The 27,995-nt window shown below is 34.6% G+C and overlaps 5 protein-coding genes across 8 annotated transcripts; 3 read left to right on the top strand and 2 right to left on the bottom strand.

Annotated features, from left to right (window-relative positions):
* Positions 1-1,813: 1,813 nt before the first annotated feature.
* Positions 1,814-3,722, top strand: Nup50 (nuclear pore complex protein Nup50). Its single transcript, XM_069051088.1, has 3 exons — positions 1,814-1,968; positions 2,027-2,587; positions 2,642-3,722. Exons 2-3 carry the CDS (start codon positions 2,429-2,431, stop codon positions 3,674-3,676), a joined length of 1,194 nt encoding a protein of 397 aa, XP_068907189.1. The 5' UTR covers positions 1,814-1,968; positions 2,027-2,428; the 3' UTR covers positions 3,677-3,722.
* A 60-nt stretch (positions 3,723-3,782) lies between these two features.
* mip130 (Myb-interacting protein 130) lies at positions 3,783-7,453 on the bottom strand. 3 transcript variants are annotated; one of them, XM_069051083.1, is made up of 2 exons: positions 7,320-7,453; positions 3,783-5,834 (listed from the first exon to the last, which is right to left on the bottom strand). In XM_069051083.1, the coding sequence occupies exon 2, from the start codon at positions 5,797-5,799 to the stop codon at positions 4,060-4,062; it is 1,740 nt and encodes a 579-aa protein (XP_068907184.1). In that variant the 5' UTR covers positions 5,800-5,834; positions 7,320-7,453; the 3' UTR covers positions 3,783-4,059. The 3 variants fall into 3 exon arrangements, with proteins under 3 accessions (XP_068907184.1, XP_068907182.1, XP_068907183.1); XM_069051081.1 differs by lacking the exon at positions 7,320-7,453 and adding an exon at positions 6,161-6,336; XM_069051082.1 differs by lacking the exon at positions 7,320-7,453 and adding an exon at positions 6,066-6,222.
* LOC138133242 (uncharacterized) lies at positions 6,444-8,840 on the top strand. 2 transcript variants are annotated; one of them, XM_069051084.1, is made up of 8 exons: positions 6,444-6,854; positions 6,978-7,210; positions 7,499-7,764; positions 7,812-7,983; positions 8,037-8,145; positions 8,207-8,445; positions 8,492-8,668; positions 8,719-8,840. In XM_069051084.1, the coding sequence occupies exons 1-7, from the start codon at positions 6,685-6,687 to the stop codon at positions 8,662-8,664; spliced, it is 1,362 nt and encodes a 453-aa protein (XP_068907185.1). In that variant the 5' UTR covers positions 6,444-6,684; the 3' UTR covers positions 8,665-8,668; positions 8,719-8,840. The 2 variants fall into 2 exon arrangements, with proteins under 2 accessions (XP_068907185.1, XP_068907187.1); XM_069051086.1 differs by lacking the exon at positions 8,719-8,840 and having other exon boundaries at positions 6,444-7,210; positions 8,492-8,664.
* On the top strand, positions 8,700-9,367 carry rtv (QVR superfamily protein rtv). The gene is made up of 3 exons (XM_069051090.1): positions 8,700-8,851; positions 8,911-9,081; positions 9,134-9,367. Exons 1-3 carry the CDS (start codon positions 8,779-8,781, stop codon positions 9,346-9,348), a joined length of 459 nt encoding a protein of 152 aa, XP_068907191.1. The 5' UTR covers positions 8,700-8,778; the 3' UTR covers positions 9,349-9,367.
* Positions 9,368-20,371: 11,004 nt separating this feature from the next.
* On the bottom strand, positions 20,372-27,992 carry LOC138133243 (facilitated trehalose transporter Tret1-like). Its single transcript, XM_069051087.1, has 2 exons — positions 21,914-27,992; positions 20,372-21,863 (listed from the first exon to the last, which is right to left on the bottom strand). The coding sequence occupies exons 1-2, from the start codon at positions 21,957-21,959 to the stop codon at positions 20,566-20,568; spliced, it is 1,344 nt and encodes a 447-aa protein (XP_068907188.1). The 5' UTR covers positions 21,960-27,992; the 3' UTR covers positions 20,372-20,565.
* Between the last annotated feature and the right edge of the window lie 3 nt (positions 27,993-27,995).

Genomic DNA, 27,995 nt, shown 5'->3' on the forward strand with positions numbered 1-27,995 from the left:
TAAAACACTTGCTCTATTTCGGACACTCTGGCTGCGCCGTCGTGCTCGAAAAATCGCGATCAAAATCGAATTCATTATTCATTATTTACAGGTATACAATTTTCCCCAGTTTTACGTCTTTTTTTCTGAACGAATTCAAATCATGGCAATATGCCAAGAAAGAAAATTTTGGTGGATGGTACCAGAATTCAAGAGGACGGCAAGGAATTATGTCATACAGGGTAACTTCTCTGGAAATGTTCGTTTAATACTTACTTAATTTTTTATTATTTGTAGTAAGAGATTTTTAGAATTCTCTCATTGCGAATGAATTTTGTTGTTTCCTTTATTACAAAATTTTGCGCGTGTATGTGTGTATATGTGTGCCAAATTTTTTTTGTGTAATTTTAGTTGATTGCAACCAACCGGCTCTAAATCTGAAGTTTTAAATATGGCATTTGTCAAAAAATTTCTCAAAAAAGTCATAAAACTATCATGGTGCGTATTAGTGATGTAGTTAAAGCGGGGAATGCGGGGATGTCTGAAAAAAAATCAACATAAAGTTGCACTAAGTGAGGCCTAAGGGCCAACACTAGCCTAGAAAAAACTGAATTAATATGATAAAATTATGCAACACAAAATACATAATAAACTATAAATATTTTAATACTAACCATAGGAGTAAAATTTCACACAGATTTACATTAGCGAAAAAACATTGTCCCACTTTATTTTGTCCACAACTGTATGTATGACCAAATCTATATATACGTTCAGATGCTCTGGAATGCAATTAAATTTGGAAATTTTTGCCGACAGGCAACAGAGCTGTAAGCTGTATGTCCAGTCTCCGTTATTTGAAAATACCTATCATAACGAAAGTAAGATTTAATGATGAATCTTTTATGTTCTGAAGTAAAAACCAGTTAAAATTTGATTAATAGTGACAGTTGTTTGACGTTTATTAGCTGAGTTAGCAAATATACGAAAAATCTGTCACTTTCAAAGTCAAAGCCGCCCCTTATCTATTAGGCATTCACGATCTTTTTAGAACTGAGTTGGCTATGATTTTTTTCTTTTCATGTTGGATTAACTGACTCAGTGATGCAACGGATGCAATTTTTTTTTCTGTCTGTTCGACATTTTATTGTCAACGCATTGCCCGATTTATTATTTTAATATTCGTAAGAAACTAAATGATTTATTAAGTGTATAGAAAATAATTTAAATTTCCGTCACAGGAACAGTCAAAATTGCCAAAATAATTTTATTACGATAAAAAATTTCTATTAAACGATTTAAAAAGAACAGACCAGATTTAAGAGATCCGGCAACAATGTACCTATTCAGAAAATATAACCCTAAACTGAAAACAACCTAACCTAACCTAACACAAAAAGTGTCAATTTCCTTTAGGGAATTTAGTTATCACCGAGATACTGCCGACAAAATCACTAGATGGTCATAGCCAACTCGGTCCCAAAAAGATCGTGAATCGTGAACATATTATAATTGCTGATCGCACGGTATTATACAGGGTTATTGTAAATGATTGTAGTCCAAGTAGGCGTAAAAACTGAATGTAAAATTTATGGTTGCCGCTCCGTATAAAAAACATCAAAATGATATGAATAAGTGAGTACACACCGTTCACACACACAGGACTTAAATTGGTTGCAAAACAACGCAACATTTTTGGATTCAATCGTTAATAAAAAATAAAAATAAAATGAAACTCATCACCGCACTTTTCACCTAAAAAATGACAGTGACAGCGACAAAAAATGACAGTTCACATGAAAGCGGCAAAATTTTCATAACATGGGCATGGCCTGCTTCGACTACAATCATTTAGAATAACGCTGTAGAAAAAATACATCTGACAGAGTTTGTCTAAAGTGAAAGCATCATATTACACAGCATTGGGGAGCCATTCACACAACGACACAACGAGAAATATGTCATCCGCATGATTAACATTCTTATGATGTAATGAAAATTAATGATAACTTTGGATATGGAATACAGATATTTTTGAATATTTCAGAAACCATATAGGATGCACAGGTGGATTTGGTGTTCTTTAAATTTATCCATCCGTGACAATAAATATTAGAACTTTGCGAAAACTTTATTTAGAAGTGGAGATTAGTTAGAGCTAGCTGGGTTCTGATTGGACGAAGCGAAGCAATTTTTAAAATTCGGACACCACGTGAACGCTGACGTCATCCTTTAGCGTTGACGCAAACCGGCACGCGGCGTTATATCGAGTTTTGTAACAAATAAATTATTTATTTATAAATTATATCAAACAATAAATTAATTCTCGTTGAAATGTTTAGTACGAAACAAAATCAAGGCTGTGACAACTGAAAAAGTTGAAATTTAATTCTGAAATTAGTGCGAGTCCGCGTAATTTTATAACCTAAAAAACTACCCGTGTATATATATGGCTAAAAGAACTGCAAGCTCCGACTTAAATCACGACAATTGGGACAAACAAGAGGACCCCGAAGATGCAGGAACTTTCAAAAAAGCGTCCGACGAAGCTATCAAAAATAGAATAATAAAAGTTGCCAAACGAAGAAACCCAATATCATCTGTCCAAGTGAGTACAAGTGCAAAATTGTTATGAAAGAAAGTCACTTTATTTATGTTGTAGAGCGAAGAAGGGAAGAGCACTGCGTTCGGAAGTTTTACTGGATTTGGAAAAACAACACCAGCAACATCAACATCTAGCACATTCAGCTTCCTTTCGAATTTAACAAACAAGACTCAGTCACCAAAAACTAATGGAACTGCGGAAAAAGAATCTGAGACATCTGATAAGAAACTGGATGAGTACTACGCAAAATTGAAAGGATTAAATGAGAGCGTGACAGAATGGATTAAAAAACATGTCAGCTCGAATCCATTTATCAGTTTACAACCTGTGTTTAAAGATTATGATAAGTATATCAGTGAACTGGAAAAACTGAAAAGTGAAGCTGCATCAGAGAAGACTGACAAGAGTACCAGCCAACTTAATGATGTATCTACTAATACAACCATCCCACAATTTTCTTTTGGTCCAGCATCACAGCTTCATTTTGGGAGCACAAATGCGCCATCCAGTAGTGTTTTCTCATTCGGAACAAGCACATCTACAACTGTTTCATTCAGTTCAGGGAGTAGTACAGCCACATTGTCATTTAATGACAGTCCACTCGCTAACAAACCTTTTTCATTTGGAAATGCAACTACATCAGACAGTGGCAAGTTTTCATTTACAAGTACGGTGATTAAGCCGGCCGATCCTCCAACATCAGAAGAGCAAGATCAAGAAGACGAACCCCCCAAAGCTGAGTTTAAACCGGTTGTAGAAGAAGGTCACGTCTACTCAACTCGGTGCAAGGTATTTGTGAAGAAGGATGGAAACTACAAAGATCACGGCGTCGGAACTTTGTATCTTAAACCTGTCCCAGACAGTGAGAAAGTTCAACTGATCGTGCGCGCCGACACCAACTTGGGGAATTTGCTTTGCAACTTTATTTTATCAGAGGGAATCCCGATGCAAAGGATGGGAAAGAAGGACGTCATGATGGTGTGCGTCCCAAATCCTGACATGAAGCCGCCGCCAGTGCCGATGTTGATCAGAGTGAAGAGTGCCGAAGACGCTGACGAGTTGTTGCAGAGTTTGCAAAAACACAAGAAATAGGTTAATCTAGGGTGATTTAGCTCAATAAAATAATTTTTTTAAAGTACCTTCTTATTCTCTATGTTTTCCAAACTTTTATAGATAAAAACTTGAACAAATCGAAATATTCCTCGTTTAAAATTACATTTGATCGCCTAAGCAGGCATCAATATATACATTTTATTAATTATACAAGTAAAATATACAGATTTTTGCGAAATAATACACACAAAAGTTACAATAGTAATTATAAATAAAACCACACTGAAAATACAGCAATCAAATAAAAAAGAATTGTAGATTGAAGTGTCGCCAATCTAATAAAATCATATTGCACAGCATCATCATATGCGTTAAAAATCTGCGGTATATATAAATGAAAAGAAAACTAACTTAAAGAAGTATCATATTTTCGTAACACCATTTATAATTAGTTTTTTATCAAGATTTTGACCTAGTCCGACTTGTATGTGCTTCATATGAATTTCGACGGAATTCTGGAACACGAGCTGGTTGTTGGGATTCAGTTTTCTCTTTATCTGCTCCATAGTGCCTTGTAAGACCTGCAACTCGTAGGCGTTCTGGTCCGAATCCGCCAAACTCTTTACTTGCAACATGAGCGCTGTCAGATCTCTAATCAGGTCCAAGATCGACTGATTTCTCACCGGATCCTTGTCGGCGGCAATGATCGAATTCTGTCTTTGGACGATTTCCGTCGCCTCCTCTTTGCACTTCTCACGCAGGTGACTCGGAGCAAGCATTGCCGCCACACTGGGTTCTGGAGCGATTTCTTGGCAGTGCGACTGGATGTCTTCGAGATAGAGTTGCAGGTCATGATTCAACTTCTCGAGGTCGATCAAGATCGTCGCGTAATTTCTTTCGAATTCTTCCGGGATTTCTGTGTGAAACGAATTGTACTTCTCCGCTTTGGCGTTCATCGCTCTTAAGTCGTTGATTTTTGTTTTCTTCACATTAAGAATTTTCGTGATCAAGACCATTTTTTCCAGCAGTTTCGTAGGGTAACCTCCTATCCGGCCCTCCTCTTGAGGAAAAACTGGTTTATTTATCATGGATCCTGACAACAAAGGGTCTTTTTTGAATTTGAGATTGTTGTACGGGGACATCTTAGCGGGGTACGTCGAAAGACCGTTCCTGGGCCGGAATTTATTTTGGAAACTTGAAATCGAAATTGTTTCAGGCGGTTCGTTAGACAAAACCTCATAATCAGGTACTGAATGCGTGCCCAATCCTTGACGTTCAAACGTTATTCTGTATGTGTTGTTTGAAGTGTCCACAGCGTCGATGCTTCCGGTAAACAACCCGTCCTGAGGTTTTCTCAGACGAGCCGTCACTTTTGTACCAATAACTAACTGCATCGGTATTTCTGGTGGCAAATCTTTAAAACTAGACAACTCGGTGGCTTTTCTTTGCTGTAAGGCTCTGATTTTCTTCCTTTTTTTCTCCAACTCCAATCGTTCCTCATTGAAAAACGCTTGCGAACAACGTCTAGGCTTCCCCATCATTCTTCGAATTTTGGTCCACTGTACCCTTGTTAATTCCCTAGTTTTCAACTCCGGAAATGACTCTTTCAAACATATACTAAAATCATTTTCGCCCGAAAACAAACACCGGTCGATATCACTGTAAAACCATTCGTAACAAACCCATTTGTGTGCCTTGGGTAATTTGAGAACGTTTCTTAGCCGCAGTCCTATCTTCTGTCCAATTTTCCTATCTGGTGACTGTAAGGGTGGCGGTGATAAATTTCTAGGCGGTTTCACGTCTCTAGGCGTGTGTTTTTTCGGTGTTTCTTTGAAGGACTTGGTGGGTGTGCTCATTTTTGGTTTCTTGGTCGGTGTCTGTTTCAGCTTTTTTGCTGATGGTACTCTGTGGTGAGGAGTGTTCACGATATCGTCGTCGTAGAACAGTTTATTCTTTTTCCTGATCCTCGCAGGCATACCTCTGGCATTCAGCACTTGAGTTGGCTGTGTGGGTGGTGGTTTAGGAGCAACCGGAGCTCCAACTCGCTGTAGTCCGAGAGCAGCAGGTCCCAATGTGGGCACGTCGTCGTCGACTTCCATCTCGTTGTCCTCCTCATCATCCATCACTTCTTGCTTCACGGTGACTCCCTGTTCGTTCGTCATTTTATGCCAGTTTTTGTACCCAGAGTGTGATCTACCTGCACATAAATAAAAACAATGATGACATCGTCTTCTCTTAAACCATTTTATCACAACTATTCACTATTATCCGCTGATTCGCATTTCGATTTAGATATTATGGGGCGAAAATTCAAATTTTGAATTTGGTACAACAATATTTTCAAATTTAAAACATCGTTCCCACCAAAACATTTCGAGATTTTCGGTCTTGTACGCGTTAGGAGCGCACAATAAAGGGGCACACTTACTCGACTGATGTTCACAGTTTCATTTTCCACCAGTTTCAAAAAACAGAGCACCAGTATTTACTTCGAATTTACCAAACTAGACGCGTTTTACTTACTTTCAAGTTCGTCCGCCATATTGACGTCAAGTTTGGGGAATTCTGGGAGTTTTACGCGGCATTGACACATTTTAACTGCAGGACACGATCCGACAAAGAAAACAAACAAAATTTAAAAAATACTCATAAGAACAACTCAACATGGATCAAGAAAATTGTCAAATATCAGATATGGAAAAGTGTTACTCTTATTTATTCACCATAATGATGCTAAGAATAACAAAAGAAAATGTTTGAGTTCTTGCGTCATCAGATTGTTGATTTCGTCCTATGTTTAGCGGCATCCAAATTAAAAATAGCAACGCGTCGTTTTCGTTTATTTATCCGGGAAAAGTACACAGAAGTCTTCATCTTTCTTTGACGAAAACGTGGAATTTGTGGTTTTTGGTTTGACACCACGAAATGGATTAACGATTTTTTCAAATTTGTAAAAATGAGACATTGCGCAAGTCACATCATGGCCCGCCTTGGAAACAATTGAATACGAAATCGATGATAATTTATCAAACAAAGTGAAGATATCGATGATAAGCGTTTTTATGTTAATGTTCATTTTTAAAACCGTTTGTACGTTGGACGCAAACCATAAAAATTGTCGAGATAGGAACCGTTTGATCGAAAATGAAAAAGGTGACCTCTACACCTTAATTGATGCAACGCTTCAACAAAAGTTAACGTTGCAATGCCATTATTGGTATGCAAATACTTTAATGATCCTTAATGAAATTAAACATACTTTTGAGAGTATTTGTAACGTTTGGAGCTAATTCGGTATACCGGAAATTAGACAATTTTGACACATTTGATTTGAATTTAGCAACGAAAACGACGATGGAAGGCCAAAAATCTGGTACAAAATCCAAAATATCGGAGACCCTGCCCCTCATGAAGTTAATCTGGACATGAATAACAACTCCACCAAAAACAGAATTCATGTAAACAGTGAACACAGTTTGGTCATACATAATTTCACTGGAAACGACACAGGTCTGTATTACTGTCAAAGATTCGAGGGAGAGCAAGAAGAAAAGTATAACTACTTGGTCGACCGTAAGTTTATCGCGAAAATATAAACAAATCTTGTTTGTAAAGTTTATATTTAAAATTGGCGATTACGTTGACTTATGGCGGTAAATACTACAACTCGACAAGAACTTACCTTAGGGCTTTACGTTTACACCATTTATTCGATAAATTGGTTTAAAAAACGAAATTTAAACACTAAAAAAAATTCCGCCTTATAACCTCTACACAAGATTTCATATTTTTTTGAGCGTTACGTTGGCACCTATGACACAATCAGATTCAAGGCAAATGCGCGAAATTTGAATGTTGCAGTGATATACGATGATAATGTAACGTCCGTTGAGACAGGAAATTTCACGAGTTGGCGCAAATATTACGAAGAATACTTCGTACCCATCAATATTTTATTTGCTGAGTCTGAAGGTACCGAGTTTCGCCACATCCGTGAAGGATTGGAAATAGAAATGGAAATAACAACACAGTGGGGACCATGGGGTATATGCGAGATCTGTGGAAGACCCAAAAACGAAGGAATCAGACGAAAAACGGGATTTTGCAGAATCAAGTTGACGCAGAAGGTATTCATTTTAAGTTTTAAGTCAAAAACACTAAAAACTTGTGTCAGAGTTCAGCCAATTTCTCGAGTCCAGATACGGACAAAACATTTGTGAAGAACGCTAATGAAATTTCATGTCGGTCGAAAATTCTAGGCAGGCTATTGCCTGGTGTAAGCAATTTAACTCGAATTATTCCCAGTTTTGTACAAGTCCAGTCCTGCGAAGGCACATGCAATCCTGGTACCTACCTTTTTTTTGAAATACCGATGTGGAGATTTTAATGTCCTTATTAGATGCAGAGGGTTTTAATAAGGGATGGAAAACTGGAAAAACTGCAGCTTTTAAATATCGGAAACGGTTTGTTCTAGCGGAAAATTCACACTTGACGCTTATTTGTCCAGAGTAAGAAATTACAAACGTAGGTAGGTAATATGCACCAAAAAAAAAAAAATGGTATTCTTAGATCCACACTGGAGAATAAGGTGATTTGGAAGAAGAACGGAAAAGTTCTGGAAGCCGGTGAAAGTGTGGTACCTCCGGATCCCGAAGACGAACCCAGAATTATAGTTGACACATTCAACACTCTATATTTAGTTAATGTTAAAGAATCTGAAGAAGGGAATTATACTTGTCAAGTTGATGACATCAGAATGCAACAGATTATTATTTTCGTGATATCTAAATCAAGACTTTTGACCCAAGGTTGCAATTTTAAAATTTTATTCTCGCTAAACTACAAAATTTGTAGCGTTTGTTCGTCACATGATGTACTTGGGCCTAGTCCTATCACTTACTTTACCGTGTTATTGCGCCGGTATTATAATAGCATGCAGCAGGAAACGTACTTTTAAGAACTACCAAGAATTGAAAGAAGAGGAAATGGAGAAACGGCGCGACACTAGATACATAAAGTTACCATAAACCTGTAGGTTATGCAACCAATCAAACACCATAAGTTCTTGTATAATTCTCAAGGTATTAATCGCGAAGAGAAAGTTTAGAGTGGAATGTCTCCTTCATCGAGTTTGACGTAAAATGTATCTGTGCAGATCGGTTATATTTAGTGTATCGTTTATTTTATTAACTCACACCCCAAAATTTGCTAGTGGTGAGTACCAAATCTTTTGTTATTTTTGGATGCCATTGGATATCATTGAACTCTTGCAGGAATACTTAAACGATGTTTTGTATGCCGATCTCGCGGCGAATTAGGAAGTTGTAAAGATCCGTTCACTGTAAATGTCACACATATCGAACTAGAAAAAGGAGTTGAGGCGATCCCCTGTGCCTCAGGATGGTGCGGAAAAATGTTAGAAACTGAAAATCCTTTAAAAGAAGGTGAATCTCGTAAGTGTGTCAGTAGTGGCTAATTATGATTTAACATTCTTAGAGTATGGAGTGGCAACTGAACGAATGTGTCTCCAAAGGGGGCCGTCAGACAGTGAGGACAGGTGTGCGTACGTAAAGTGGAATTTTAGGAGGGTCCTTATGTGTTTCTGCAGGGGAGATTTGTGCAATGCCTCGACCACTTTAAAAGTCAACTTTCCTATCTTGATGGTTTCTAGCGTCCTGACTCTTTCTAGACTGATTTTTAGGTTTTTGTAAATAAACGATTTTATTTGTATTTTATTTTTTTATTAAACGTTTAATACACAATAATTTAATTAAAATATCTGAATTCGGGCTTCTTAAATCTATAGAAAGGCAAGTGGGGCCTCAAGGACCCCAGTTTGTTTCCGGCCAAGCCATTGCGTCTTCTCTGCTCTTGGTTGTCTATCAGGGCCTGGACGTGGGGAATGTCGCCGAAAAACAGCGGCTTCCTGTACAAGAGCGACGCTGCGCGCTTTGCTGCTGGACCAGTTAACAGAAACGGATCAGGATAATCTGTAACAAAATGAATAAACTATGTCCGAACCAAAAATCGTAACATACCTAGACCGTTGCTAAAATCCGGAGTGATGTGTCCGCGATGTTCTTCAAACGCAAATGAGTTGGGTTCGGAGTGGAAGCCGTTGCCGTCCCAAACATGTGTCTCTGAGACTATTTCCTTACTGGAAAAACCGAAACTTCTAGATCTTCTAGCCGGCGAGTCCGATTTTGTTCGTCCATTTCGTACAAACCTGACATATTGGTAACTCACTGGTGACGTGTTAACAATGCATAACAGTATCGAGAATACGATGAAGTGAAGCGGAATCTGAAAATTTGATTGCGGTTGTTGAATGTGAACGCGTGATCGAGTTTTGGCCTATTTAAGATTACAACAAATATTTGTCGCAATCGATGAGGAGATATGCATTTAGAGATGATAGTTTTTTGCAGTTATACAAAGGACTGTCCTTGTGCCTCGTGTTCACATCGATTTATTGCTTGGAAATGATAAAAAGACTCAAGTGAAGTCATACGTCCTAGTTCCCATTTGTGCGACGCCGTAAAATGTAAATAAATGATCAATATTACTTTCGCTCAGTACCGTTAAAACTTCTACCCAAATATTGGTAATCAAGTATTTTTTTTGCAGGAACTTGCAGGGGGCGTTACATGGCTGCAGGCGTAATTATTTTTTGTGTTTAGATGCCATACCGAAATAGTTACTATTGTAGGAATGTTATATCGAATCTATTTATAGATTTATACTTGATATAAAAGAATTCATTTTTAACAAAACTGCTCTTTCAAGGACATCAACATTTCAGATGTCATCCAGTAGTTTGCAACATTTTTATTATTTTCATTAGTCCCGTCATAAAATTTATGATGTGACCCACTCGCAGAAAGAGCTTTACGAAATCTGCTTTTTTCTTGGTTAATGGTAAAGAGCTCAGGTACGTTTTACAATATAGGTTCTCAGTTAATTTACTTGTGAAAAAAAGTACTTATCTGAAAATTATCTTTCAATTTATCTGTCGATGAGTCAATATAAATTACTTTTCTGTACAAAAAATGTGTTTGCTGCGGCAACATTTAACCAAAAATGGGTCATGGGGTACATTAAATCTTTCGGAATTTTTTATCTTCACAATTATTTGAGAGTGACACTGAACTTTTTTTAAACATTGTTTCCGAGGTTGAAGTTGGTTCAAAGAATTTTGGCGATCAATGCGTTTAATAAATTGACATTTTTCAGTAAAACATAAGTATCTACTAATTATCGTGAATTTTAATACCAATTAAAATTTACAATTTATGTTCTGTAGCATTATCTATAATTAAGAATCATTCTGGAACTTTCCATTGAGTAATGATTTAATGTTGCTATTTGAACAATGTCCTAACTTTGCAAAATATTCAAAAAAAAATCTACATTTTTTTTTTTACCAGAATATTTCCCTATTAAGTTAATTATTCTTTTCAACAATTAATTCCTCCACAGGAAAATTTCGTATTAATAACACTATCTAAATTTTTTTTAATGTTATTTACTAATTCCTTACGTACCTGGAAATTATAAAACGATGTCATTATTCCTCACAAACTTTGTTTTTGTGACCAGGACTTTAAAATTTGATATTTACAAATTTAACCGGAATTTCACTCCCGAAGACAAATTGACCAGAAATGAAATGACTTTTTTCACTAATGTGGACTATCTAAAAGCATTGTGTACTGTCATTATCGTTACAAATGTTTTTGCTTACTGTTTACAATGATGATAGAACAAATCCCACTTCTGTTGTGCGACGCATTATTATTAAAATTCTTTGCAATTTACAACGCCAATAGTTTACAGAAGAAACCCTGTTAAAGACGCAAGTGTTCCACTGGTATCAAAATTTTAAGGAAGGCCAAACACGTATCGAACATTTCTCGCACGCAAAACGAACTTTTTTTCTTTATTCTTGGATTATAAGTGTTACTTGTTAATTATTTATGTCTTAAAAGTATAAAAAATGCTATCCCCACAAACTTTGCTTTTGTAACCAGGACTTTAATGTACATTTTGGTATATTTACATATTTTTCACAACATACAGGAAACTTAGGTTTGCTAATTTAATAATTCACAATCGCAATTAATTTGTCAATTTTCTAATTAGACAATTAATTTAAAAATATCACTGTCGTGGTTGAAAAAGCAAATTTGTTAAGAATAATAGCCATTTTTACTTTTTAGGTACACACACTACATTTATAATCCAAGGACAAAAATTGTGTTATACGAGTATAGTGTAATAAACTAAATAAATAAAATAAGTAAGTATCTTAACGTGATTTGATATTTGAATATCTTAGGAATTACAGTTTTACAGTAATATTTACCATTTCAAACAGGTTTTGAGATGTTTACTGATAAGAACAAAGTAGTGGGGCAAATGGTAATGTATTTGTGCACATTAAATTATTTACCTAAGTAGTTTTTAAATTTCTATTAATGCAATCAACAGTTAATATGATTTAACTACCAATGTCGTATTTTTTACCACTCCGGGTCTATTGGTTTTGCAACATAAAGAACTCATCACTCCAGCAGTTCAGCTACAGCGCAATAGGAAGCTGCCCATATAATAATTTATTGCGCAATAGTAATTTGAAAGTGGCAATCCTCATTATAAACAATGCTAACAAGTTAAACCGCAATTTGTTAAAACACAGGGATCCTTAATCCACATTAAAAATTCATTTTTTGTGAGAATCAGAACCGACGGTGGCAGTTTCGCAAAACGCAAAGACCAGTTGACCTATTGTTGAGCAAACAACTTCGTAAACAATAAAAAAATTGTATAAATGCAACGGAATACGCAGAAGAAAGTAACGTAATCGCAATCTTATTCAAATGGTTTCCTTTTGGTCACATTTTATTGTGACCGCACTCGTACTTAAACTTTGACATCTAATAGGCAAATACTCGAAAGTTGGTTTCGTTATTCTACAAACGAGAAGAAAGTTAACCGAATGATGATTTTTATAATGTACAAAATAAATAAGACAGATATGTTATGTCCGATACATCTCAATTACATCACGTTTATGTAATGATGTGAAATGTAATTTATCGAATGAATCACGATCAAAACACACTTCTCGTTTACTGTTCATTGGAATATTAAATTGGACATTAATTCGTGATAATAAATTAAGAGTCAGATTTATTTCAGTCAGTCGTGCGAATAAAAAATAAAAGTAAACGGTTGGTGTAAGCGAAATGGGTCGAAAAGACCAAACCCTGACGAAATGTTTGCCACGAACAAAGCGTTTATTAATTATCCACGAATTCAGAAGAAAATATTTAACATTTGATGCAAACCTGATTGGGAAAATAAGTGGTGATCAATTGCTTAACCTCCAAACGACAACGTTATTATTAATCTCGAAGATATCTCCCTTCACTGAATTACTTTTTTGCTTCTGGTAGCAAATTACAAACAATATTACAATATTATGGCATAGGTGGGTCATTATTTCAACTATCTAGGGCATAACTGCACTCATGCAAGGTCACGTCTCGTACTGACTTAATTGGTGCCTAGGGTTGATGCATGATGTCAGAACCTCAACTGGATTTTTTCCTATGGAAATTTGAATGAGTAAAGTGATTACCTCATCATCTGTCTAATAATATTGTTGTACAAACTCGATCGGCCTGTCCCATTTAAGAAACTTTCTCAATTGTAAAGTATCTTCCTAGTATTTCCGTTTTAAGTGTTAAGTTAATAAAGCTATGTGACGACGTAAATGTAATATCGAAACCTTTCACACTACTCTTCAAAACCACATTACTTTCCACAATGCGAACTAACGAGCTGTTTACATAATGTACCTACAAACTACCATGAAGACGGCGATGTGCAGTCATAGAAAAAAGCAATGAACCGGATGTACAGTGACAACACTCTATGCCAATTATTGATCGGGTTTACGAAATTTTGGCTAGGCCTGACTGGAGCCGTGCTGTCACAAGAGGAAAACTTCATAATAGCACAGGAAATTCTAATTGAACCATTCGATTAATTAACAGTCAAGTGCTCCGTAACATGCAAGTATGTAGGAGTAGAATGCAACACCTTGCATTACTGGTGTTAATCAAAACAAAACTGTTACACAAGAATGGTGAAATCCGCCTCTTGTAATGAGACAGCTGAAGGTCAATGTTTTAGTTTAGATTTTAGGATGTACGATTTGAAAAGATTGTTGAAAGGACGTGGAATTTTAGTCGAATTAAAATAGGCAACATTTGACCTTTTGTGTAACATGCCATTTCATCTTGATTTTATAATTATGTATATTGTTTTTTCGCAGGCCGTGACTCCTTTTATATGCAGAGAGTTAAAGCAAAATACAATTATTTTTTGTTAAGTTGCATTTTATTAGTGTCACCGAATATATTTGAAGGGTGAAGGTTGATTCGTTAACCAATATTTATTAAAGACTCTGACAACATTCTTTCTTAATTAATTTAACAGTTTGTTGTAATTAAAATGGTAATTAGGTAAGGTCTTGATTTGAATTATTATGGTAATTAATTTTTCGGTAAAGTGTATTGTTTACTGTCATTCTAATTTTTTAGAAAGATGAAAAAATTTACAGAAGATCATACCCGGCACCTCCACCATTTATATTTCCGTCAAGAAAATCTTAATTTTCATTTAACCTTGTCTAAAGATGACTTGATTTTTAATTTTTTAAAATGGTAAATGGGGTTTTGATCAACGGGTGAGTTTAATGCAATGACAATTATTGGTGATACGACATTAAAATTGTAAAAACATATTGGTTTAATTTTACAAATTCTTCTCGATTATTTGTCACTGTTATTAATAAAACAAGCATGAAGTAAATACAATAAGAAAAATTATAATTGACAAAAACTGATGCAAGATTAGGATGTATCAAAAATAGGTTTTTGGTGTAATGTTGTAGAAGATTACAAATAAAAATTCAATATGTACAAGGGGTTCTAACATTTTACAGCAATATTAGTGCCAAAATGTTTAACTGAAGACAAATTGAAGAACTCAAGGCATGTCAGTTATTTATACTGAAAGCAAAATATTGAGGAAATTTGGAATAAGCGAGAGTTGACGCGAAATGAAAAAACTAGGAACCGATATTAACTGTATATTGTAGCGGGTCATATGAAATCTGAAAGGTCATAAATATGTAAGAGTAACTTATCTTGATAAATGAAGGTGAATTGTGAAAATTGTTCGGGAGTCATTTGAAAGCCTGCGGTTAATGTTAGTTTCGATGAAAAAGTCGAAGAAGCGAGATAATATTTAATTTATATTAGTAGCCATTGGGTCTAATAAAACATCTATGATTATGGTTGTTTATATGAAGAAAACAAATCAAGTAAAGGTTCGACAACAAAAAAATTATTTAAAGCAGTAACGGACAAAAAATGAGACGATGTATTTGAAGAATGAAAATGTCAGCTTATTCATATTAGTAAAAGGCTAAATAACAAGTTTGAAACTGGAAATAAATCTAACAAAAATGGCGTTCAAGATTCTTCTTCTTATTTGGACTTGCAGAGTTACAAAAATTACAGAATTGCAAATCACAAAAAGTAAAAAATGTGGAATGATTTATTTCGGTAAATCACCTCTATGACCCTAATTATTCACCTGAAATAGTCGGATTTCTTGTTTCGATTCGCTCCATTAAAACAGAGATATTTGTTGAAAACCCACTCTGATTAACCTTTTTCACTGATTACACCATCAAGTCAACCATCAGATTTTTTAGGCTTGTGAATTAATTAGTAAAAGACACAAAGAAAAAACATTGATGGTGGAAAGCGACAAATACAAATAAATTAACATAAACCCGGAAATTCCCAAATATCAAGAATGGAAACATCAAGATTTTCCAATTTATATTCACAATATTGACATTAATTGTTATTCTGATGATGTTTATTTTGGTATTCAAATTTCTTGTCGAAATCTAATGTTTGATCATAAGTTTTCTTTTACATTTTTAACAGACTTTTTTAATAGTTTGTTAGTCCAAGGTTACAAATTAGGTCACTTTTTGTTCATTCATGAGTTGACTTTCAATGAAATTGATTTGTCAAAAGATTGATATTTATGTACACCCAATTTGCTTCTGAATGCATGTGTAATAAATCTCATAAAATTTTTAATACTGTTATATCTTAAACCCTCCAAAAACCAGCTTAGAAGTTTTAAATTTGACATTTCAAACTCAGGTTGTATTATGTAATACGGTCTGATACGACTACAACAGAATCGCATATTAGCAATAATGTAGAAAGTTAATTCCTAATATGAGATTCAAAGTAAGGAATTCAAAACACTGCGAAGCCCGCAGGAGAAATGATAATAGAAGTGATTTTTTCCCGTCAGACGCGGGTGGAGTTTCATATCCTAAGATTAGAGCAGAACTATTTAATGCCGGTTAACACGCACCAACGAAAGTGAAATTTAATAAAAAAACAATGATCTCTTTTTGCGACTGCGTTGCTTCACCCACAACATTTCCATGTGATGTTTACGGTTAACTGCACAATGCTATGGCTAAATTGCAGCGTGTTGCAATTGCATCTCGGTTAAGTTGCGTTATGTGTACCGATTTGATCCCGTGTGATTAAGTTTTATGTTCTAAGTTTACGATGCGTCACTATGTCCGCGTTTGTTTCACGGATCAAAGCTATTGACCTAGATATAATTGCATTAATTCTGCGAAAAGAATCAAATGCAAGGCGACAAGGTCTACCTGTTTCGAGACGAAAGTAAAAGTGCGAGCTTATCTGAATGCTGTTGAACTACAGAACAACGAAACCTAACGGCAGTTCGGACTAAATCAATTAATCTAATCAAGCGATCATTCATCAATTCTTTGCGTAATGTTGATCAATTAAATTGTTATACAACATTAGCACCCTGTGTAATGATGTGACTTATTAAGAGGAGGAAATATCGCAACTATTGTGACAACCAGGGTTGCTCATACTAATTTACTAATATCTCTTGCAAATATAGAAACACTTTCACACGGCTGTTTCGTCTAATTGTGCAAATTGCTGGAAAAGTCGCTAATTAGCCGTTAAATGGGCCCCTGAGTGTAAGTGACAGTTTTTCCTTTCTTGGTAAATTTCGACAATGTCACGGCCTCCTGCGTTCAGAAAATTGGGAATTGGTGCAACCGCTGACATTGACTTTTTCTTTAATTAATAAAGATCGATGGTCGTCCAGAGAACCACCCACCAATCCCACCATATTTGTTTTACTTTCAATTTTGACATTGTACCATTTGATTATTAATTTTTCATTAGACGAAGAAATGGTGCAAGTGCGATCTTTCACTGCATTATTATAATTGCGCAGGTATTATTGAAGACGTGCACTTTCTATCTAGAGGCCCAGATTGCTTCTTGGGTCACAGAAAAATAGTTAGAGTTGATGAGTTTTCTTGGCGTTTGCGATTTCATTTCCGACAGTTATTATGTGGAAAACAAAGCGGAAGCGACAATATGATTGTCGATCTCTGTTTGAAGTGAGTACAGATTCAATAAAAAGTGCTGACTAATGTGTTTGAATGTCTTGAGGTAAATACTATTATACACTAACTGTTGAGCACATTTAAAAAGGAAGATTTCATTATCTACATTTGCATTTATGAATTAACTAAAACAAATACATCGTTATAAGCATTCTAATTTTTAAAAAGAAATAAATATGTTGTTACACAAGATAACGTAATTTTTTCATGGAAATAAATTTTCTACATTTGATTAATTTCGCCTATGTCTAACAGAAACGCTTAATTTTCTTAATCCTTGAATGAACTGCCAAGTTTAGATTTTTTATCTTTCATTGGATAAAGCCGATTAATACAGGTTATTATAAATTATTGTAGTCCTAGTTGGCGTGAAAACTGAATGTACAGTGGGGAGCACGGAATTTCGCACGCCAATTTGTACGTCATTAAAAAAAAACTATCTAGTCTAAGCTTTATTGTCATTATAATCAATAATGAGGTGGGATACGCATGATATATGTGATCATGACTGATGTTTCACCTAAACTGTCACGAAACTGCCGCCAGTAGGTATCTCATTTTAATAAAATTAAGTCAGTGAAATGTCCAATGTGTGCGAAATTCCGTGCTCGTCACTGTACCTAAAATATATGGTTGCCACTTCATATGAAAATGATCAAAACACAGTTGACACTACTGACAGTTCATGTTTGTATTGAGCGGCAAACATTTTATAACATGGGCATGGCTTGCTTCAACTACAATAATTTATAATGACCCTGTTGTTTCTTTTTTGACAGATGTCACATTGAAATTCTTATTTAATAAAATTAATCTGTATTTTCAATGAATTCTGCTTAAGTTATTTTGTTAAGTATTACACCAATTTCGTATATTATATTTTATGTCAAAAAATCAATGGTTTTTGGGCTTTCAACCAGTGTCTCTTATTGTCAGAAAATTAATATCTAAGTAGTTTTACGAAACAAATTTTTACTAGAGGTAATACATAAATGTGTCACAATTTAAAAACATAAAAAGTTTTCTCTTCCATGCCTCTTGTATCATTGTAGTAAAAATCTGTTGCATTCAACCCAGAAAAAAATTAAATAAGTGAGAGTAAATTGCTATTTATAAATAACATTTGCGTTAGTGACTCTAAGAAATGTAAGAACAAATTGCATCAGATCAACAACAATGAAGAATTTCCATTCAGGAATACTTGAATAATAATCCAGAATACCGGATCTTTGAGAATTCAAGTCTCTGGTGTACTTTTTTTATTTATGCTTCATTTTAGAGAAAATAAAGACGGAAATGGTAAAGTAGAAAGATATGTAGGTATTTGGGCAAAATACCCGGAAAAAGTTTCGCCTAACAGGTGTAGTTTTGTAACGTTAATTTTTCCCGACACCTACTATTCATGATTTATGATAAAAAAATGTTGCATTTCCGTTTGTACTTGTCGATAAACTGGTTGTGGCATTGCTGGACAACATAATTTACTAAAACCTTCACCCCAATTGTGTCTCATGACATTAATAACTTTTTCCCACAGAGACTTGTATGATTTATTGTCGCATGTCAAATGAAAATATTTAAATCTTTTTGAAGGTTCTCATTCAAAAGCTAAGCCTAAATGTTTAAATCTCAAAATATTGCGAGCTGGAAGTAGATCGATTAGATTTTTAACAAAGTTGAGGAAGAGGAGATTTTGTACCATGAGATCATTTAAATTTATAATTAAAGTGGGCTATGACTTTAAAATTAGATTGGCAACACCGTTGACATCTTGATTTGGTTTGTCAAAGTGACACTTCAAAATTCAATACAAAATATGAACTGCGAGTTAACAGTTGTATCGAACACCCGGCTTGGATACAACTGTTAACTCGCTGTTTCATATTTTTTGAATTTTGAAGCGTCACTTTGACAATTTAAATCAAGGTGTCAACGGTGTTGCCAATCTAATTTTAAAGTCATGTCATAGCCTGCTTTAATTATAAATTTAAATAATCTCACGGTATTTCTGTGTTGAGGTATCGTTAACCCAAATGCAAACCCTTCAATTATTGTAAATTTGTGAAATATAAACGGACATTTTACTATGTAGATTTTGTCAGTAATTTTTTTACTGTTTTACTGTTCAAGTCTCCAAGCCAAGTGTTGCCACAAAGTTAAAAAAATTGTTAGAAGAAAAAATGATAGTAGGTGCTTGTGTCATTGTCATTCCAGATGTTTTTTTTTTTTTTAAATTAGAATCACGATTAACAAATTTAATTTATTCAATATATTTTTTAAATAAGTCAGATATTTAAATTTAAGTCTTCACATTAATAGAGTACGTTTATTTAAGAATTTCCGTATTTAGAAAAAACGTATTAAGTCTCTTTATCACAGGAATTAAATATTTCTTTATTTTGTTTCAATTGGTAAAATACAAAAGAATTTAAGTAAAAATAACTTAATACGTTTATAGAAATGAAATGAGTGTTGAAGATCAATTACTCGTTTAATCAGTACCGTCTTGGCCACTTACCATCTTAAAAGCTTCCGTTTGAGTCTCACGGTTCACTCGCACTCATATCACCGAATACACAAGCAACGCATTTAAAACACTCCGATTAATCGGCAAAGCTCCAGCTGAACGCTGAATAGAGAATAGCGCGTACGTTACCGATTCTTTCACTTCGTTCAACCACCAGCCTCTTTTCTTGTACCAGTGATGGTAGATACTACACCGAGCGCTCACCTCTTACATCATTTTTTAACTAGGTACATCCTTGTGAAATTACATCTCCACAAACACAATTAATCCAAATCTGTATGTGCAGGTTCCTACAATGAAAAACAAGCAAATTTTCATCAATAACGAGCAGAATTATGTAAGATTAGCAATTGTGTCTTGCTGATACGATCGTCGCGTTCTTTTGCAATGGGCTCAGTTGTTGTGGGTTGTTATAGGAAAAGGGCTGGGTACGTCATTACAAACATGATCTATCTAATAAGAACACTTTCTCGTTTTCACAACCCAGATAGAAATGATTTCATTTTAAATGAGATGGGGTGTGAGTCGAAAATTAAAGATGTTATCGCTTTCGGCGGAGTTGGAAAGTATATAAAAGCAGATTTGATAACTTGGAAAATTATTTACTTATTGTTGCAAGGGAAAAACAAAAAAATAATGCTTTGTAAAAAATATATTACATGGAGCTTCTGAATTTTTTTTTAAAGTTTGTTTCAATTATCATTAGAACTACTTGTACATATTATGTGCACCAAGTTCTTGTACCTACAACTAGTTAATTAAAAACTTATTATAACCAATGTAACAAAACAGAAATAACTTAAATATTTTGTAGATTATTTCGATGCGTTTTCACAAGGTTGTTTGAATTTCTTCCAAGGTTTTTCCTTTAGTTTCAAGGACAAAAAAGTAGACTAGCACAAAATGGAAAAAACAGGAAAATGAGAATGTGAAGAATGAGACATCTGTGCCTAAATATCGATAAGTCATTTCGAAAAAGTAAATGACTATCATGGAAAGAATAGCAAAATAGATTTCACACAATAAGGAGGCGAACACTTTGACGTTCATTGGAAAAAGCTCGCCAACCATTATTGCCGGAACAGGTGCAATAAAACTGTAGAAAACAGCAAATAAAATCAGTAGGGAGATCGGAATATATTCTAGCGAGCTGACATGAACTGTTGTGTGTAATTTTAAATACAGATAAATTCCGAGAAGTAACAAAATGATTCCAGAAAATAAAAAAGAAAAGAAAAGCACGGGTCTGCGACCGACTGTATCAATTAACAATGAGCTAATTACAGTCATAATCAACTTGATTACATAATAAACGGCTACTATAAGCGTGGGTGAGACAGTTTGCAGAAACTGTGCGAAAATTAATTGTGCATAAACATCAAATAAATCGTCACCGGTTAACTGTTTACCATTGAGTAAGATAAACTCGATAAACAGTGCCTTCCTGTTGGACAATTTTGTAAAAATCTCACAGAATTTACCGCTATTTTCAGTCTCCGCTTTTACCACATCTCGCAGCCTCTCGAAGTCATTTTCGACGTTCATCTGCCTGTTGAATTTGACCAACGAGATCCTCGCTTCTATAAAATTTTGTTTCATCGCTAAAAAGTACGGACTCTCCGGCATCCAAATGAAGGTCAACGTGAGCGTCATTGGAATCGTTGAAAAAATTAACGAGCTTATCTTTATACTGACGTAGGAACCTAACACGTTCATGAATAAGAATCCCAGCAGGTTGAAAATGTAGATGAAGGTGCCTAACGCACCCCTGATTTGAGGGTCGGCAATTTCGCAGATGTATAAAGGCAATACTACTAGAGTCAAACCCGTGGCCACACCAGCAATGATGCGGATCATGTAGAAAACTATTATGGATTTGGCGTAAGCTAAGGTGATGAAAGATATGAAGAACGGAACAGCAGTCATTAAGATGGTGGGTTTTCGGCCGAATTTATCCGTCACAGCGAGGGAAATCGAACAGCCTATTAACGTCCCAAGAAAAAAAACTAAAGTTATCCACAGGGATTCGTCTCTTGTTATTTTTAATACGTTGTTGTCATGGGATAGCTGCGGGATGTAAACGGAGGTCCAAGCTTCGTGACAGCCAATACATATCACGTTCAAGAGTGCTACAAAGTGACCAGTTATGTGGATAACAAAAGGTACAAGATTTACCTACCCGAAAATGTTGCTAAATATTGGTGCAAGAATTTCACATGGAGCATTGTTTTAGTTGGAGGAAATTATTTGTGCACGTCGATTAAAAAAAATAGGTACCTAATTATAAGTAGGTATTTAAAAATGGAAATAAAATGGTTTCATGTCCTCATGCATTCTTAATGCAGCAATAAACACACAAATTTGACTTTATAATTTCTGACATATAGTGAAATTTTTTTAATAAACAATTGTCAGTGTCAAAATGAAGTAAAAAACCATACTGTACCACCCTAAAATTTGGACATATGGACCAGCTGTATAACAATTTGACACCAAATCATGGTTAAGGTTATGTTCACTTCACTTCCCGTACCTTTCTTCCGTGAATTCATTTTCAAAACAAATTTAATGAGAAATCAGGAGGAACCTTTTCGAATTTGAAATAAACTCTCGCTCGTTAGGGCGCAGGCTCAGTTACATAAAAAAATGTTAACACTCAATGTGACCAATCATATTATCATGAAAATCACAGTTTGGCTCATACCAACAAGACAACGTTTTGACAATTGTTTATTAAAAAAATTCAACTATAGAGATAAATCATTTGACATGTGATAGTGCTCATTCTGTAAGCAAATATTGGGTGATTTAAAACGATTGTGGATAAGTATGGCAACTACATGTACGAAAATGTATGTGGCAACTGCGTGGGTGAGGTAGAATTGACATTTGTATGACATTTCATATGCATGCATTTGATTTTTTTTTACTTCATTGCACTATATGCATATAGTCGCTATACTTATCCACAATCATTTTGAATCACCCAATACGTTAAATTTTAACATGCGCTACTTTTTGACTTTTTAACCTAAATCTCAATTCTAGGTATAGCAACGCTAAAATGAATAGTAAAGAGCGATCAAATTAATTTGTAATCGAGTTATCCATGAATCCGAAGTTGTATGTCGTTATTTGAACTCCACGCTTCAATAAATACAGCTTGAAACACAGGTTAGATCTCAATATATCATCGCAAAAGACATACGGATTCAAATCCATGGATGACTCGATTACAAATTAATTTGATCGCTCGATAGTATACGCTGTTCAAAAATCAAAAAACCGTTGTGGTGTAAATAACACATATTTTTCATGACGTTTCCTATTATTTATCACAGTGACAGATACCTAAGTCATTTGCACCGCAATGGTTTTTTGATTTTTGAACAGCGTATAACATTATTAGCAAGGTAAATCGTTATTTATCCTATAATTAACGATTATGATCACTTTATGTTACACATTTATTGATAATTATGAAATCCATAATATTCAAATAACTCAGCTTCCTTAATTACTTATAATACGTTAGTTACTCATAATAATACATTAGTTGCGCGCTCATAATATGTTAGATACAATGATACGATAAAGCTTTGAATATTACTCGAATATTAGCGATTTAAACCATCTCGGACGTTGCTATGATGCTATCGCAACGTCCTCGATATTATAAATCGCATAATATTCTCGTTATATTAATAGCTATAAAAAAAACACATATGCGGTTTACAATCGATCAATGATAAATGTAGGATTTGCGGAACTGAAGGGGAAACCATCATTTCTTCTTGCACCGTTTTGGCTCAAAGCGAATATAAAAAACGTCATGATATATTCGCAAAAATTATACACATGAATTTAGCAGTTAAATTCAATTTATTAAAGGATACACAACCACATTACATTTATAAACCAGAAAGTTGACATTCACATTCAGCATAACAGACCAGACATTATTATTTTAAATAAACAACAAAAGCAAGCATATCTTTTAGATATAGCTGTTCCAAATTCACACAATATAACACAGACATATAATACAAAAATTAATAAATATTTAGAACTCTCCGTTGCTATGAGAAATCTTTGGTGTTTAGAAAAAATTTCGATTTTACCATTTATAATTTCAGCAACAGGAATAGTACCGCAATCTCTTTTTAAAAATTTAAAAATTTTGGACTTAGAGAACACATTGGTGGTTGAAATTCAAAAAGGTATATTATTATACTCATGTCACATCGTGAGAAAATTCCTTAACATTGACACTGAACATAAAACACAAAAAAGTCAAAATGTGGAGGCGAGACGCCGGTAATTATGTTGATAAGCACTGCCATTGCCATCTAGAACACAAAGCCTTAAGGCAGCAATTGTTTTTGATCGTGACGTCACAGTAAAGGCTTCATCGAAAAACGCATTAAACCTCCAGAATTTAATAAACACAGTAAAATTTTTGGTTAGCACTCTTTTTTTTAGTAGAACGATATGTTTAGGCTTTACAATTACTGCGTCGTGGAGTAAAATGCCATTAATAACGTGAAAATTGTCATTTACAAGTGAGGTTAAGTTTGTGTATTTATTGTTTTTGCGTAATTTTTACTTTGTGAATGATTTAAATAACACCAAATCACAACAAATGCTTCTTACGTCTTAATTATATGTGTAGCAAATATAGTTTCAACTAAATTGCCCTTACAATGACTTGTAATCACGAAAATGTTGATAGGGTATCAAAATACTTCCCAGGTTTCAACGTCTCGTGCGACGTCCTACGAACAGTAAATACCCTGGTATCAACTGAAACTATTATATACACTTGCCACCAAGCTTTTGCGTATCTCACAATTTTCCATAAGAATGATTAAAACACCGTATTTGATACTTTCTGAAAATGTAAACAAATGTCAAATTTTGACGTTTGGCCTTCTTCGTGACGTCACACGCTGTCTGGCTTAAGGCCTGGAGTTCGAGATGGCAATGGCACTGCACTATTACTTGATAGTATTATCCGTAATAGTGTATGTACTCCGGCAAAATTGCCGTGCCGCCGGGTGGAGGTGGGATAGTGCTATTATCCAATATATCGTGTTTTACTAAACTCGGTACAGGTGCAAAGACACACTTGTCATTTGCAACAGCGCTTTTATGGCATTAGTCATTTGAAATTACTTTAAAACTGTACTTATATGGAAAATATTCAACCCAAATTATGATTTTCTGGTCCCTTTGTGCCTTTATTTGGTTCAGAAATATGAAAAAAATGCTGTTGCAAATGACAAGTGTGTCTTTGCAACCTGTACCGAGTTTAGTTAGTTTTAATTAAGTAAACTAGGCTATAACTAGTCTGTTGTTATAACTTATAAGCCACGGGAGCAGATTTTCATTGATAATGTTATTATCTAAAAATTTTGGAATATTGGATAAAACGTTGTGTGGCATACGTGGGTTATTAAGTACTAGCTACTCGAGGTAATAACTTACTCGGGCAAGCCCTCGTGCCATACAACGTTTTATCCAATATTCAAAAATTTTTAGACAATAACATTATTAATGAAAATCTGCTCCCGATGGGTTATGGATGTTAATAAATAACCCACGGTGCTAATGGCAACGTGGGTTCTTAATAACAGAATAGTTATAGCCTAGTTTGCTTAATTACTAACTAGTAAAACACGATATTACTACTGAATATTGGATAAAGGGTTTTTATTGGCGGACAGAAGGATATGACTGGCGAGCCGTAGACGAGCCTGTCACCTTCTGGAGCCAGTTTTTAACTAAAGAAAAGGTTGAATTGTTTCTGTTGCACGCTCCTGATTGTTGCACCATGATTTTTAAAATTCATGATATTCTACAAATAAAAGAGAATTGTCTAATGTAAATAATGCTACTAACTTGTAAAACTGACAGTTAACCTACATGTTAGTAATAACTTATAAAAATAAACATACGGTGTTTTGATAAAAGATGTTTACAAATGAGTAACAAATAAACATTTTTATTGTCCGACTGTATTGTTATCCCCTAGGGCATTATCTTCAAATAACAGGCTCTAGGGCGTTATAAGCTCTTTGTTGTTTAGTTACGACTAAATTTTGACTGATTGGTATAAATTAATTAAAACACTGTCAATCCAAAAACACACGAAACTAGCCAGACATTAAACGTTGAAGGCACCACGGGTGTTATAATGATACGCCCTCGGGTTTCACTCTGCCGACCTCGAGCGTTATCATTATCAACATATCAACCTTATAACACCCTTGATACGTTAATAACTATAACGCACCCGCTAAAATGATCGGATATCTTCGTAAAAGTAGTCAAAATGCGGACCACAGTAGGTTCAAAGTCACAAACATCTGTGATTTCGTCACTTTTTCGGGCTTACAGATAACCTCAACTCAAAAAACAAAACCAAAGTAAAATGTCTGGTTTGACTCGAATGAGTAAAACTCAAAAAACGTTTTTGGTGAGTCATTTGGAAAACAATAACTTTCTACTGCTACCGAATAAGCTGAAACCCTCGAAGTTGGAAAAATTTGCTAACGGGTGCAACATGAACAAAAATTGGAGCCAATTCATGAAACCTCTTTTAATTGTTTCTCTTTCTTCTTACAAACGAACTGTCATGAGATTTGTCACTTCTACTATGCATCTGCTTTTACGGCAGGTTGACTTTGGGCTATTAAATAACCATGATATGTACCTACTTGATAACCCCCTTGATGAAGAAAGTGCAGTGTAGCATGTGTTCAGTTGAAAAGTTCATCAAATTGGCTTTGCTTTTTGTCGCTATCTTTGTCTAACCAACTTAATTTACGATGTTGTTGTCTCTTAAAAAATAACGTCATAGCCAACTTGATGAACAATTCAATTGAACACTCGTTATTTAGGTGAACTGCCACTTTGGTTGTCCTACTAGGTCGTTGCATGTGAGGCCATAAACTATTAATTAGATTCTGTGCACAATTTTTATTTAAACGGAGCAATCTCAAAAACAGTCCATTTGCCAAATTAAAGGGGTTACTGGTATCTCTCAATTGCTTTTAAATAGGTAATCCTAACCTGTTGTCTCTAAAAATAATAATTAGGTACAATTTTATAATCATGTTGTCCTATGTGTTTAACGTTTTGTTGTTGTTTTCTTCGTTATGAACAATTACCAAATGTATTAAACCATCTAATGTCTTTTTTTTGTCAAAAAACACGTTTTACATATTTAACATGTACTGTAGAAGGACCCTTTAAAAATGAAAAATTAGCGCCTCGTTTTAGCGGGTATCAGTTAAAATGTAACATCCTCTGCTCTTACAAAATCACTTTTCAATTTTGGCGAATGTTAAAATTAAAACACCCGTTAAAATTTAACGTTTTGCTTACAGAATGACCACTGATGTTCGTTGAATGGTTAACTTTAAATTTAATTTTTACTCTTAATTTGCAATCATTAAGAGCAACAATACATGAGATTGAATACAATTATTAATTAGACATAAACCGAACACTAAAACATTAAGAATCACTTAAAAAGAATACATACAATATATGTAATACATAATTATAATTATTAGGTATATTCAAAATTCCATTTAGAATTATTTTAAATTTAAAAAATTGTATGCACTTATGCAGGTAGAGTAAGGCCGGTTTGAGATATGACATTTGGTCGGGAACTTCGCGCGGACAAAATGTTTCAGTGGCGTAGCAAAACCGGTCACAGCAGAGAATAGCGGTCACAGTAACAATCAGCTGATTGGGAATCTGTTGAACACCCCTATTTTACGAAAGATGGACTCGTCCGACTATTTTTCGTCTATGCACACCCCCACCAACTGTCATATCTCATCCCGGCCTTACTTTTAGGTATTTCACGAGTGGCAATGAGCCTGACGGATTGCCACTCACGCAAATGTATTGTGGGTTGCATTTCCAATTCCATCGGGCTCATTATCACTCGTGAATACTCCTCTGGAATAATTTAGATTTGAATACTTCAGAACAAGTTATGCAACCAACAATAATCATGTGTTTAATGTTAATTTTTAAGTGAAGTTGTAACAACTTTAAATAAAACCAACAACGACAAACGAGTAATTATGATATGTATGGAGATTATTTGGTGTCTAATGTTGACTCAAGTTGCAAAAAACCACTTGTCATTTGCAATAGCATTTTTTAAATATTTTTGAACCAAATAAAGGCACATATAAGTACAGTTTTAAAGTAATTTCAAAAGACTAATGCCATAAAAG

Source organism: Tenebrio molitor, chromosome 6, assembly GCF_963966145.1.
Source record: "Tenebrio molitor chromosome 6, icTenMoli1.1, whole genome shotgun sequence".
Lineage (NCBI taxonomy): Eukaryota > Metazoa > Arthropoda > Insecta > Coleoptera > Tenebrionidae > Tenebrio > Tenebrio molitor.

Coding starts and splice junctions, on each gene's coding strand:
- Nup50 (XM_069051088.1), top strand. CDS start 2,429: ATGGCTAAAAGAACTGCAAGCTCCGACTTAAATCACGACAATTGGGAC. Junction 2,588..2,641: donor ACCCAATATCATCTGTCCAA/GTGAGTACAAGT, acceptor TTTATGTTGTAG/AGCGAAGAAGGGAAGAGCAC.
- mip130 (XM_069051081.1), bottom strand. CDS start 6,230: ATGTGTCAATGCCGCGTAAAACTCCCAGAATTCCCCAAACTTGACGTC. Junction 5,835..6,160: donor TATGGCGGACGAACTTGAAA/GTAAGTAAAACG, acceptor ATTTATGTGCAG/GTAGATCACACTCTGGGTAC.
- LOC138133242 (XM_069051084.1), top strand. CDS start 6,685: ATGATAAGCGTTTTTATGTTAATGTTCATTTTTAAAACCGTTTGTACG. Junction 7,211..7,498: donor GTATAACTACTTGGTCGACC/GTAAGTTTATCG, acceptor TGAATGTTGCAG/TGATATACGATGATAATGTA. Junction 8,146..8,206: donor TTGACGCTTATTTGTCCAGA/GTAAGAAATTAC, acceptor TGGTATTCTTAG/ATCCACACTGGAGAATAAGG.
- rtv (XM_069051090.1), top strand. CDS start 8,779: ATGTATCTGTGCAGATCGGTTATATTTAGTGTATCGTTTATTTTATTA. Junction 8,852..8,910: donor CACCCCAAAATTTGCTAGTG/GTGAGTACCAAA, acceptor GAACTCTTGCAG/GAATACTTAAACGATGTTTT. Junction 9,082..9,133: donor TGAAAATCCTTTAAAAGAAG/GTGAATCTCGTA, acceptor TAACATTCTTAG/AGTATGGAGTGGCAACTGAA.
- LOC138133243 (XM_069051087.1), bottom strand. CDS start 21,959: ATGCTCCATGTGAAATTCTTGCACCAATATTTAGCAACATTTTCGG. Junction 21,864..21,913: donor ATATTTAGCAACATTTTCGG/GTAGGTAAATCT, acceptor GTCACTTTGTAG/CACTCTTGAACGTGATATGT.